The sequence below is a fragment of the Abramis brama genome (assembly GCF_963993115.1).
Source record: "Abramis brama genome assembly, chromosome: 11".
In the NCBI taxonomy this organism is placed as follows: Eukaryota; Metazoa; Chordata; class Actinopteri; order Cypriniformes; family Leuciscidae; genus Abramis; species Abramis brama.
The window spans coordinates 11,551,390-11,565,130 of record NC_139973.1 but is presented as its reverse complement, the minus strand read 5'-3'; the positions used below and the strand labels follow the sequence as shown (position 1 = coordinate 11,565,130).

At 37.3% G+C, this 13,741-nt stretch overlaps 1 protein-coding gene across 2 annotated transcripts; it reads right to left on the bottom strand.

Annotated features, from left to right (window-relative positions):
• Positions 1 to 34: 34 nt before the first annotated feature.
• On the bottom strand, positions 35 to 12,384 carry arhgef25b (Rho guanine nucleotide exchange factor (GEF) 25b). Of its 2 annotated transcripts, XM_084129237.1 has the most exons (16): positions 12,154 to 12,384; positions 9,192 to 9,318; positions 4,339 to 4,682; positions 4,133 to 4,207; positions 3,934 to 4,037; positions 3,774 to 3,840; positions 3,587 to 3,690; positions 3,423 to 3,492; positions 3,212 to 3,301; positions 3,009 to 3,101; positions 1,942 to 1,992; positions 1,756 to 1,833; positions 1,358 to 1,549; positions 1,101 to 1,281; positions 813 to 997; positions 35 to 663 (listed from the first exon to the last, which is right to left on the bottom strand). In XM_084129237.1, the coding sequence occupies exons 1-15, from the start codon at positions 12,241 to 12,243 to the stop codon at positions 816 to 818; spliced, it is 1,848 nt and encodes a 615-aa protein (XP_083985363.1). In that variant the 5' UTR covers positions 12,244 to 12,384; the 3' UTR covers positions 35 to 663; positions 813 to 815. The 2 variants fall into 2 exon arrangements, with proteins under 2 accessions (XP_083985363.1, XP_083985364.1); XM_084129238.1 differs by lacking the exons at positions 9,192 to 9,318; positions 12,154 to 12,384 and adding an exon at positions 5,887 to 6,071.
• Between the last annotated feature and the right edge of the window lie 1,357 nt (positions 12,385 to 13,741).

Genomic DNA, 13,741 nt, shown 5'->3' with positions numbered 1-13,741 from the left:
GTGAGTAAAGTTAGAATATAGACATACAGAAGTCTAGGATCACTTAAGAATCTTTTAATTGACAGCTTTCAAAAGGAAAATCTAGAGTCATTCAGTGAATATACAATGCTAATGAAAACATCTGAATAAGAAAAAGTAACACACTGGATAGCTTGATTTCAGGTAGTACAAATACCTGAAATTTTACAGTACTGTCACATTATGTATCATTTGGAACAAGGAATAAGTTAACCTTCCCATGCACAATTTCAGTAATATAGAATTATCAGTAGCTACATATACATTCTCAATCTTTTGTAAATTATATCATCACTGACGCAAAGTTTACTGCATACAGTCCAATACTTTCTTTCTTTTTTTGTTATGGTAACAGAAAATGTAGTCTTGTAGGTCCAAAATACTTGTTACCATTGTCAAGTACTGAAGGTTTGTGTTGAATTTATGGTTTGTGTGAATTATCATATTGAAGTGACAGGCGGAAGAATAATTCAGTTATAATTAATAATTAAATCAATTCAGTCTTTGTTTATTGGACATAACTCGGAAATGGACTAAGTCTTCCTTTATCTCCTTAAAATGTTCTCCTGAGGGTAACAGATGGTCCATTGCTTGGGTTGAGGGCAGAGGAAGATGAGAAAGTGCCTTTGCAGGACTGTCAGAAAGCTGAAAATTTAAGGAACAGAGTGAAAACATATGCTAGTACAAATACTCTAAAAAAAATATAACGCTATGAGACCAGATGGACCTCTGGGAATTTTGGGGGGTTTTAATGAACAAATTATGATAATTTCAAAAATCAAGCAAACATTGACCTTTCAATGAGGCGTGGAAGGTTGTGAGGAATTCCAGGAGCGCAGGCAGGGCAGAACCTGGCGGTCCACTGATGCAGAGCTATAGGGTCGCAGGTCAGAGTTCAGTGAGGGTGATGTTGTCATGTTCTTTCCCAGGCTGAGGGATTTAATTTCTTTTCTCTGGAATTCAATAGGAGACTGCAGAGCTATGATGGGTGCGATAGAGGAGATGAAAGAGAACAGCGTCCATTAGGAATTCTAATCTATGGCAAGGTCACACAAGGGTCATGGAAAGTATGATGCTGATACCGTTTAAGAAGTTGCGCTGTGTCTCCAGCATCTGTATGATGTCATTTGCCCAGGACATTCTGATTTCTGGAGTTGATGCACGAAGAATGAATCGCTGCATGCTTCCATCTACATTACGAGACGTCAACACCAACCGACATGAGTCGTCTGGGCAACAATCCTCAATGCCCAAACAACTAATCTGTGAAAGATACAAATATTTACCCTCATATTTATTTTGCCTACTATCTCCCACTTTTTTCTTCTCTGCTTTTCACCTTGATGCTGTTTTTATAGATGTATCCTGTCAGGGAAAAGCCTTTCTTGCGGTCAATTGGCTCACTGAGGATGACAAGCTGCTCAAAGAGGAACAACCGTCTCTCTTTGGGACGGGAGAGGATGCTGTTCTCATTCTCAATGAATGTGAAGGTGTCCTGTTGCAAGAGTTTCCCTTGTGCTCTCAGCTGACCCTATGAACCCAATCAATCACAGGTGATCTGAGTGAAATTTTAGTTTCAAATATTGGTAAGAGAGCTAATACAACTATAAAATAACTATAAATGGCATAATTGTTTTATAAATAATGGACTTATGCTGTGCTCATTTTAAATACTGAAGCAGTCCAAGGTGAAGAAAACCATTTCTATTTCTGCAGTGCATTTGAGTCTCATCCTACCTCAAAACCCTGTAGTCTCCCAAGATTCATCATGTCGTTACATCGCTTTGGAACAAAACACATCACCTGCACTGCCCTCTGTGATAAGGACACAAAAAGAGAACGGAATAATAATTCAATATGTCAACTGATAATGAGTTTATTCTCTTGTCCTCACTTTTAGAAGCCAGTACAGACTGTGCCTACCTCAAGATCTTCTGTTTGTCTGCCTGCTTTAGTGTAGTACTTCAAGAAATCCTGTAAATAAACAACATTTAGGCAGAATACTAACTAACTAACAGGCATGTGGACTTCAACTCAGCTCCATAATTTGCAAAGAAGGACAAGAATAAATATGCAAATTAAGGCGATACTTTTTCAGTTTCTGTGTGTATATATATATCAGGGTTAACTAAAGTGAAAAGTGAAGTGACATATGAAGACCAAGTATGGTAACCCATACTCAGAATTTGTCCTCTACATTTATTCCATCAAAGTTAGTGCACACACATTAGGAGTAGTGAGTAGTGAACACAGACACACTGCAAACCGTGGACACACACACCTAGAGCATTGGGCAGCCATTTTGCTGCAGCCCACGGGGAGAGATTGGCGGTTTGGTGCCTTGCTCAAGGGCACCTAAGTCATTTCCTGTCGGTATTGAGAGTCGAACCCATAACATTCGGGTTATCAGTCTGACTCTCTAACCATTAAGCCAAGACTGCCTACAAGGCATGGCATGTTTGATTTGATTTTTGTATAAATCACTAAGAAGTAACAAAAGCCATCAAAATAATTTCCTAAATACCTGTTTGTTGTTATGCACTTCATGTCAGTTCATACAATGACAAAATTTATGACATATTGGCTATACAGTATGAATTTGAGGTATTTTTTTTTTCTGTAATGGGAATTGCTGAATAACATACGTTCAAAAGTTTGATGTCAGTATGATTTTCTTTTAATTAAAACTTTTTCTGCATCAATGCATTCAATTGATTAAAAGTGACAGTAAAGTCATTTATAATTTAACAAAAGATTTCTAAATTGAGCTTTGCCATCACATGAATAGATTGCCTTTTAAAATATATAAATAGAAAACAACTATTTCATATTATACTAATATTTCAGCTATGGCCAAAAACTGTTAGGTTGACAGAGGAGGAAAATAGGGAATGACTGAAACTACAGGTGGGGAAAAAAATGGTGCACTATTATAATAAGTCTCTATTTTGAATGAGTGTGTACTTGTGTACAAGCTCACACTAACACACCTTCAGCAGCAGCTGATATTTCATGATTCTCTGAACAGGTTTGATGAGCAGGTCATTTAACTGCAGTCTGTGACCCAGCTGTTGTCTCAGTTCCTACATTGTGAAAGAGCACAGGACAGTCATAGACCTTTCCCTCATACACCAAATAGTAAACATGGCCACATAACTATACTCAGATTTGACCTCATTTCAGCACAAATTACCTCAAAATAGGTTTCAATGTACTCTGAGACGATGTGCTCTGACTTCGGCTTGTTCTGACAGTAGACCACATACATGTTGAGCCGCCTCTCCTGGGAAACACACAGACATATTTGTTGCCACACAGGCAAATGTTTCATTTATGTAATACAAATATCATTAGTATTAATGCCACTATCATTAGCAGATGAAGGAAATAAAACCTAGACTTACATGTTTGATAAACAGTTGTGCCAGCAGGTCAGGTTCAGACACACATTTCTCCAGCTCTCCAAGAAAACAGCTGTTAAAAAAAAAAAAAAAAAAAAGGTAGGAGCTGTAAGAAGGTCAGGTATGCACACCTCAATGGGCACAGATCCTATCAATAGGTGACCTACTCTTTGTGCCAGTCATAGATCTGATGAATGTTCCCAAACACTATTTTATCCTTTCCTACCAAATACTCAGGCACTCCAACACTTTTCATTGTAGCCATATAACCCTGAAGAAGGGAGAAAGTGAGAGTTAAAAAGAGAGAATGACTAAGCTCTTCTATGCGTGGGATTGAATGTATTTATGTGTTACCTCCACTACAAGCCCCAGATCTTCCACATATAGCTTCTCTGTCTCGACCAGCTCTGTCAGCACATATCTATGAGTAAGATGTCAGATTTGGAGAAGGATAATTAACAGTATTTCTTTCCACAAACCATGGGTTTGGGGTCACCATCAATCAAATACCTACATGGTTTTCTCTAATGCACTTCTTTTCTCCTGTTCTTCATCCTCCAGGCTCAGCGATTGTACGTGTGTCTCATCATTTAAGGAGACATTGCATGACTGATGCCTCTGAAATTGGACTCATTAGCCATCACAAGCACAAATCAGCAGACAGTTAAGTAAAATTGTTCAGCACTGTCCAGTGATCAGTTCTATTGTATTACCTGCAAGAGATCATTTAGGTATCTTGGGTAATAGGGACTGTCAGGAGATGTTGGCCCTGAAAGTTCATCACAGTCCTGCATGCCACAGGACAAGAAAGTGTACGGTTTTAGTATAAAAATACAGTATGAAAAAAATTACACTTATTCCCTCTCTATCTGTGATATACATTAAACATTCAAAAGTTTTTGGTGCATTATGTGCATACCAGAGATCTGAAGGAGTGGGGCAGTTTTTTGGACTTCTCTGTTGGGCTCAATGGGCTTTGAGCTGGTGAGAGGGGTAGAAACATATAGGCTGACCTGTCTGGGCTCTGAATGACCTTTGAGCTCTGACCCTTGCCACCTCCTCCCAGACTCAGCTTTCGAACTGGGCTGCTCAACCATCTCTTGAGGGCCTTGAGAGAGTGGGTAGATGTGGTAGATGGCCGTCTAGTGGAAAGAGGCTGATATTTGCTGGGTGAGATTGGAGAGAGGTCATCAATGGAGACAGAGGCCGAAGGTGTTTCAGTAGGCAAGGAGACATCGCCAAGCCCAGTCAACATGTATGACTCTACATAGACCGAGACAGAGAGAGACGGAGAAAGGAAATAGTTCGATCTTTAAAGCAACACTTCCAAAAACCAGCACTGAAAAAAAAAAAAAAAATTAAAAATCATATTTATGGTAAAGCAAAAATTGGATGGAGGCTATGATTGTCAGAACTCTGCTAGAAAAATATTATAACAACCTTTGACAAATTATTAGATGTCATTTTTAGTTCTACAAATGTAACAAATTATAACTATATGCATAATTAAATGATTTGCTCGATTGTACTGACAACCAACCACCATGATAAAACAGGGGGAAGAAGACTTACCTAATTTCATTAGATGGGTCTATTCATTATAATCAATATAAAAGACTATTCATTGTAACTTTCAATCAATTTAATGCATAATTAAATTAAAAAAGAATAATAATAATAATCTTACTGACTGACCTTTGAATAGTAGTGTATGTTGTGCAATGATTTAATAAGGAGAGAATCGGGAGAAGTAATGAGATATATCACAAGGGAATTTCCAGCTCCACCATTAATATTCATCTTTCAGTTATTTGTCCTGAATTTTCCACATAGTCATAAAAGGTGGAATATAAATATAACTGGCAACACATGAGATTCTGCCTTATAAGCAGATGATACAGCTTAAAAATGGTTTGTTTTTCCCCCCTGATTTAAAAGCTTTGCTCAATGTGGGAAAAGCATGCCCTAACTGAAGGGCAAACGGGAAGGAAAGACTTTGAGAGAGAGAATGAGGGACAAACAGAAAGGATTCTACTTTTTCTGCTCATGGATTAGCTGTTTCTAAAGGTCGAATAACCATAATCCTGCAATAACCTATAAAACAACCATTTACATACACAATGCATCAGCATTTCTACAGATAATCTGTGCAAAATGATACTGACAAAATAACAATATTAAGAAATGGGTTCATCACTTTTACAAACTGCAGGTATTATGATGAAGCAACAAAACAATTAATACACTCGGTTTACGAGCAAATAATCTTTTTCAAGCTTCAAAATGTGTAAAGTAGGAATGTTTTTGGCTTAATCAAGTATGCTGGGCACATATTCAGAATTTCCATCCCTTGAAAACAGCAAAGCCTACCAAAACACAATGCAAATACAAATAAGATTTGAAGAGATCTGACAATGCAACATCTGACTATAGTCAAAAGTGACAGAGCAACATACGGATCTCTTACCTTGCTGTCTGAAGCAGCAATCACACCTGGCCAAAACTTTCTGGCAGAAGCGTCCACAGCCACACACCCGTGGGGCACGATGCCCCTTCATACCAGCCGAGTAAACACTGCTGACACACTCCTACTCTCAGTTCAGAGGTAATCCCTGAGCTCTGAATTCACACGCAACATCTGTATAATCCCTGCTTTTATCCACATAGACCCACTACATCATGGGGGGAATGGAGGGGAGAGTTAAAGGCGGCTTGAAACGGAAGCTTGCCTATTGGCTACATTTTTTTTTCATTCGTTTTTCATGGTCCACGCCATGGTCCACACTCCAGCACAGTAGGTGGCGAGAATGCACCTATCGTGTGTTTGCTAAAAGCCATAAAAAAACAGAAGAAAAAACTAATTTCTCCATCTGTCCGAGTGAAATGGCTTCTTCTCGAACAAGAAAAAATGTAGGACGGGTCACGGGACAGTTGAACACCACTTTTACATTTTATTTAGAAGGCGGGACTTACTGCATTTGCGTGTTGAACTTGATACCATAATAAGTAATATGAGTGCACCGTCTTCAATTGGAACTAATCGAAGACGACAATGAAAAACGCTAATAAAATCCACAGAAGACAGAAGCAACAAAGTAGATATGCGAGGTTGAAGGGCCGTGTTTGTACAACTCGAGTTTAAAAGATAAAGCATCTTGCCATCTTGTGGAGAAACATCAGGAAAAACTTTCTATGAAGGGCCTATTTGTACAGACAGACTACAAATTAGGGGTGTGCGATATCACGTTGTTGTTGTTGTTTGGTTTTTTTGAAGAAATATCGTAGTATCGTGCATTCTATCAGTTGCAGTTCTGGCGCCTCCATCTTAACATACTCAACGCGACTTACATTCACACATCACTTGTTAACGCAGCGGTAGAGTTACACTCACGGGACGGGACACTGCTCATAAGTTCATTATTTGCCTGTGCATTAAAGCTTTGCCGGTTAAACATTTCATTCGCGTGCTGTTGCACGGTTCTAACCATAGACTGTGGTTCTAACTAACATGCTTATACATCCGAAGCACACACACACACACACACACTAAGGCGCTTCACTCTTGGTTCGATTGCCTCTTCCGGACACTGCAGTTTATAAAAGTTGTCCACCCCTGCCTCCAATGGACTGTGTTCATATTATTTGTATCCGAACCGCGGTACGCTTGCGTCATCAAGCTGCAGCTGGCGCGTAATCGTGTTGCTTGGTAACCGCTATGAATGAAAAGGTGTACAAATGTATAGAATTGCTTGCTTCACATTTGTTCTTCTTTTTTTTAACCTTTGGTTTTGTTTTCAAAGAAAATATACAGAAGCACACTCGAGTCTCTCTGCCACAAAAGTACTAAAATCGTTCCAAAGACAGCGGGCTGTCCGCTGAAGACAATTTTTAAGGAGGCAAGCAGAAATCATCTCTGCTTGCAGTGCGTCAATCCCGCTTTTCGTCAAGGTAAGTGTTAGGGTTGCAAAATTCTGGGAATTTTCAAAGATGGAAACTTTCCATGGGAATTTATGGGAATAAACGGGAATAACTGGGAATTTTCAAAGTTGAAGGTTGGCTCTTATAGGGAACTTAAATATAGTTGAGGAAAGTATATTTTAGCATAATCTTGACTAAAACAAACAGATGCCATTCAAATACACTTGAATATCCATGCCATTCCTCAATCACATGCACATAGCACACTGCTTACTGCATGGCTATTGAGACCACACCCCCTACTGGCACTGTGCATGCCTCCATCACATGTACAGAAGCCCAAAGCACAAGACTATTGAAGGCACACATTTGAGCCTGTGGACTAAACAAAGTGAAGTAAGTTTTGATGATATTATGGGGAAATATATTTATTAAATGTCTAAATTGCAAATATCACATACAAATGTATTCATCTAGTAGATAGCAAGCTGATAAGTTAGATGCTAAATAAGCTAGCATAACTTTATTTACCACATAAGTAGGGCTGGGCGGTATGACGGTATCGTTACCGTGGAAGAAAATGTAATTCGTAACAGATTTTTTTATTCCGTGTATACCGCAACATGTAAATAAGTAGGCGTGGTTAACTCACGTGCAGTGTGCGTGAGACTGAGACACTGATATTTGTCAAAGAAACATGAAGAAAGACCAAGAGGATCCACAAAAGGAATTACGTTTTCAAAATTAACGTGATATTTTCGGGGGGAAGGCGCAGAAGTAAACTAGAGCAGTGCAGCACACTGAAAGTTTAGAGAGACGCACATGCTCGCAACGGGGCTTACTTGACAACGGGGCTTACTCTAACGAATAGAAATAACCTTAAATAATGTATCTATCCGTCTCTTATGTGTACAGTTACTTTCAGAGTGGACGCGCAAGCGGTTGCCGTGGTAATGAATATTTCCAAAATTCCCCAGCTTAACTTCCCATTGAAATTTACCTAAACTTTCCAGAAGTTTACCGGAAATTTTCGGCCCCTTTGCAACCCTAGTAAGTGTACACACACACGCACGCACCACATTATACGTCATCAATAGCGTTCACTTCCGAGATTTGGTACGATAGCGTTCATATCAGCAGCGAACCGTACTGGAGTTAACATGAACAGTACCCCAGACCACCCTTTTTAAGCGGACTCGAGTACGTTCGCGGGTGCTCACCGAGTTCGGAACACAGCGTTCACATCATCCAAACGAACCGAACTCTGACGTCATTCGAACCCGGGTGCGCACCAAAAGTGCTAGTGAAAGCGCCCTAAAAATTCAAACAGCGCATGATTACTGGACAAAGTTACTTTTCAAGTCTTATAGCCCTACTGTCAATTTCAAATACACACAAGGTTTACATAAACACAGTTGGTTAACTTATTTGTTCATTTAATTTCTTTCTTGAATGCTACTGTTAAATACACCTAGTTAAAAAAAAAATAAAGCACTGTTTTATTTCATTTGTATATTATGTTGTGTAGCCTATTTTTATTTGCGCCACTTTGGCCTAATTGTCTGCCATTCTTTTTTCCCAGACAAGGCTTCTTGTTCCGAACATCTCCAGGTAATTTTTTTTAGTCACATTTGGCTTTTTTGGGGGGCTTTTTTTTTTTTTGCTTTAAACATCGTTGTTTTTGCTCTTTTAACCATTCTTTCAAAGACGTAGACCTACAAACTGACATAGTATATTTATTAATTATCACCTTTTTTGTGGAATCAGTTAAAGATGCTTGCATGTTTTGACTGTGTGTGTGAAAAAGAATTCAAAATTCTTAAACATTATGAAAGGGTATGTTTGACCCCTCACCTTTGCCCTCAGGTATGCGTTTTGGTCTTGAGTTACAGCTTTGTTCTCCAGTTTCCAATTTTTCGCCCTTCTTTGAACAACCACAGCTGTCTTCCAGTAAAGTACACCCTTCATTGCTTTTTTGGATCTGAAACGGGTCATAAAAGTTAGTGTTATCCTTCAGCTCTGAAGGGGCAGAGCTGTAACTAGCTTTCCTGTCTATACCTGAGCAATTCATATATATATGTATGACCTCAAAAAAGACCACATAACTCCTCAAGTTAGACCGACAAGACACTCCTGGGTGAGTATTGAGAAAGTATTTCACCCCAAAATTAAAATAAAAAATATATTTTGCATGTACAAAATTAAGCCTATTATAAGGACCATTTCCAAATAAAGTAAGGACCAAATATATTAAATCTGTGCCACTGTCAAGGCAATTTACTTGGTATACATTTACATGTAATTCCATATACAAACATTCCAGACAACACATAAGCTAGAATAACACTTTATTTATTTTTTTTATCTTGAGTATCTACTGTAGAAATACATCCAAAGTACAGTGTACTGGAGGAGGCCTTATCTTTTGTGCTTGCTTCCTTCATTTGCAGTAAACATTTGGTAAGTTGGCCTAGTTGGAGCAATATCAGTATTGAGCTGATGACTTGTTGTGACAAGTTTGGCAAAACTCTATTGAAGGCTTAAGTCTTAACCATGAAGTAATCATTTTCCGACTGGAAGTACAAAGAAACCCAAAAAGTCTTTCAATGAGACAGCAACTCGCTAAAAAAAAATACTTGGGACAAATGATCATGTGGTCCATGTAATTCTTGCTGATCTGATGCTGGTAAGAGAGACTGAAAATTTAGAATAGGTAAAAATAAGAAGCATCCCTAAGGCATAAGATAAGAGACACAGGCCTGCTTTCAGTCACTCTTGTTTTGACTGGTGTGTGTTGGTCTGAGTTATTAGAGTATCGCTAAAGCATTCAAGCTATTTACACAAAAAATTGAGAAATAACTACAAGAAGGGTAAATAATAATAATAATTAAGGCCCGGTTTCACAAACAGGGCTTAGATTAAGCCAGGATTAAGCCTTAGTTCAATTACTGCATTTAAGTAGCTTTTATAAACATGCCTTAGAAGAAAAGAAAACATTACTTGTGTGCATCTTGAGACAAAACAATGACACAGACATATTTTAGTCTGGGAGGATAGCCTTAAGCCTTGTCTGTGAAACCGGGGGTAAGTGTAGTGCACTGATTAAGATAGTCAGGTCATGTCATGTCCTGTGGTGTGATATGGTGTATTCTAGCTAAACCACTACATTTTGCTAAAGCATATTGTTGTTATAAATTAGTTTAGTAGCATACTGTATGTTGTAACTAATACAGTTCTTTTGATCTAATATTAATTGAGAGACAGCATGGAATATTTATTAATTTCTACACTACAGGACCATTATAAAATAAACTTAAAAGGGTGATTAAAATGGATTAATTGGTGCAAATACATTTATGGGCATCAACTACCAATATACTTATAATTTTTAGGGCAATGGGTCTCATTCATGAAACATTCGTAAATATACGAGTAAATATGTGAGTGATTTGCGCGTAAAGAGACATTCCCGAAAATTCTTCTCCTGATTCACAAATACTTCGTAAACGTCAGATTTGATAGTGAAATGTGTGTGTGGGTTAATGAATTCCAATCACTCGTAAATGGGACGCGCGTGCACGCTCATTCTCAATTACCATAAATCCCGCCAATTAAAACCGACTGACAGCTATATATGGGCATCATATTATGACACGAAACGAAGGATTTCAACATGTCTTCTCAAAAGCGAATGCTATTGTATTATTACATGTATAATTTTGGAAGAAAAAAAAAAAAAAAAGCGAATGAAGAAGAGAAATTTCTCAGATGCAGAAATTGAAGTTTTATTATCAGAAGTTCATTCAAAACGCCACATTTTATTTTCAAGCGTACATAGTGGCGTATCAGGTCCTAAAAAAAAAGGATTTTTTTAGGTAATAGGCTACATGCTTTAGGTAAAAATGCTTGGCAGCATATTACAGATGCAGTTAATGGAGTTTCATCTTTTAATCGAACAGTCCCAGAAGTGAAAAGAAAATGGTTCGACATGAAGCTTGACTGCAACACTTGTAACTTGCGGACTTGTAAAAAACAAAACAAAAAAAAAACAGCTTGAATATAAAAAAATAAAAAAAACTTGTGGACTTGTGTTCCTTTTGCAGATGCTATTACTGGCTCTCGTAATACAAGTAAAAAGAAAAACCGTATGTAATTACTATATATAATACTTTTTCAAAATGCTGTGTAAATATGTACCCGATTACGTTGAATTAAAATGCAGTTTATTAATGAGCAAAACGTTCGGATGTTAAACGTACTATTTACGCGTGGCTGGGAGCAGGTGTAGATTTCTTTCGTACCAACTAACATTTGGGAAATACGAACATTTTAATGAATCCGAAAATTTACGCCAGAACCACTTTACACACGATTTACACAAAAATTCGTTCTGCTCGTGTTTCATGAATGAGACCCATTGTTTGGGAATTGTATATGCAGTCATTTCTGTGTAAATCGTTCATAAACCATTGAACTTAAAGTGACAAAATTCGTGTAGAAACCTGTTAAAGAGCGCTAACAGACTTTGAACACACAGTCAAAATCTGGTTATCTCAGTCATGTCAGACTGTGTTTGTAATAAACCAGAAGACACATACAATAAGAACCATACTAAATAAGGCCTCAAAATAATCTCATCTTTTTCAGTGTATATTTAATAGCAGTCAATAATATGTGTATATACTTTACACTATGGTTTAGTCTCCAAAAGTGACCTTAAAATTGATACATTTTGTACAAAAAAATTTACACAAAGTGTCTACATAAAGTATGTTACCATTTATAAGTAAATGTGTGTGAGTGTATGTTTTCTCACCCTGTGCTGGTTACTCAAGTCCAAGGATGGGTTTGATAAAGACATCAGCAGTTGCTCTGGGTTTCCCTGAAGTTTGGCCAAACTCTTCATTTTCCTCTTTCTTTGTGTCCAGATGGATGAAGGAAATGTTTGGCTGCGTGTTGTGTCTTCTCTATACTAGTCCAGTACTGTCCAGTTTAATCTCTACTCCACTCTCCCTGATTCACTGACACACATTCTTATCTATCTCCTTCTGCTGTCCACCACCCATTCCCTCCTGTTTCTCCAACACCCTCTTGCTCCATCTTAACCTCCCTGAGAGAGAGAGAGAGAGAGAGAGAGAGATTTTTTATTATAAAATAAAGGAATTATATAAAGTCTTATTTAACATGTGCAAGTCCCAAAGGTTAGGATTAGGGTTCTTCCTTAGGGTTAGTCTAATTAACTTAAATTTAGAACAGCAAGTCAGTGGGAGGCCACCGACATGATATAAAAACAATGTGCGTGTGTTTGTATGGGTTTTGGGAGGTGAAGGGGTTTGTGGTTGGGGGGCAGAGGGTGCTTGTTTGAGGAAGGATATTCTAGATGTATTATCCATGTCCTCATAAGGAAAACATTTCAATAAGCATAGTAAATAGTGTCTTAATAAAAAATCCATAAATGTTGAAAGGTTCCTATGAGAGTTAAGTTTAAGAATATGAGATTATCCTTAAAAAATGAATAATTCATTTGAGAAAGAATCAGAGTTCAGTTACGTGAAAATAATAATAAAAATGTTTGCTTTCTCTCTATTTCTATTTTCTTTTTATACTCTTCTGTACAACTGCAAATTTGATTCTAATTAAATTCTGTTACTTTGTATTTTGTGTTGCTTTAGTTTTTATTTGATAAGAAATAAAAGAATAATCTGTTACTATAATTTTTCATTAAAATTTCTAGCACTGTCATCCTCAACATATTTAGTAATGTTATATGTCTAATATGATATGTAGGATATGTACTGCTTGTACATCAGTGATGACTGACATTTTAAATTTAGGATTTACTTAATTTTGGTACTTAGGATGTTTTGTTAAGCTTTGATAAAAGAGTTCATTTAAGATTATCTCAGTCCCTTCAGAATCGCAAGAATTTAAGCAAATCAGCTTGCAAGTTTGTCGTAACATTGGTGTTAATTAGATATTCATGATTGGAATTTATTTATGCCACAGAAATTACAATTTTTTCTCAGACTGCTTTATGGATTGTCTCATTTTGACCATCTGTAGAGGCAAGTGTTCATTACCGGATAAACATTTAACCTGTCATGTAAGGACATTTTTGTCAGCAAAGTACGTCACTCCGTCTTGAAATCTGATCAAAGACAGCTTCACATTCCATATAATCCTCTAAACTTAATGCAGGGTCCCTGTGACATAAAACAAGCAATATATAAGACAAAAACACAAAGTCCTGAAACCCACCCACCGCATGTTTAACTTTATCAGCATCACTGGATTCATAATAATTTAATATTTAAATGTTTGTCAATATGAGACAGAGAGAAAGAAAAGGAGACCATTTTGAGTGTGTAATATAAAAATAAAGTTTTTTTTTTTTAAATGCAGAA

What these genes read in the sequence shown, in the direction of transcription:
- arhgef25b (XM_084129237.1), bottom strand. Translation starts at nt 12,243, where the DNA reads ATGAAGAGTTTGGCCAAACTTCAGGGAAACCCAGAGCAACTGCTGATG. An exon ending in CCCACTCCTTCAGATCTCTG is followed by an intron (nt 4,208 to 4,338) that starts GTATGCACATAA and finishes TGTGGCATGCAG; the next exon opens with GACTGTGATGAACTTTCAGG. An exon ending in ACCTAAATGATCTCTTGCAG is followed by an intron (nt 4,038 to 4,132) that starts GTAATACAATAG and finishes GTCCAATTTCAG; the next exon opens with AGGCATCAGTCATGCAATGT.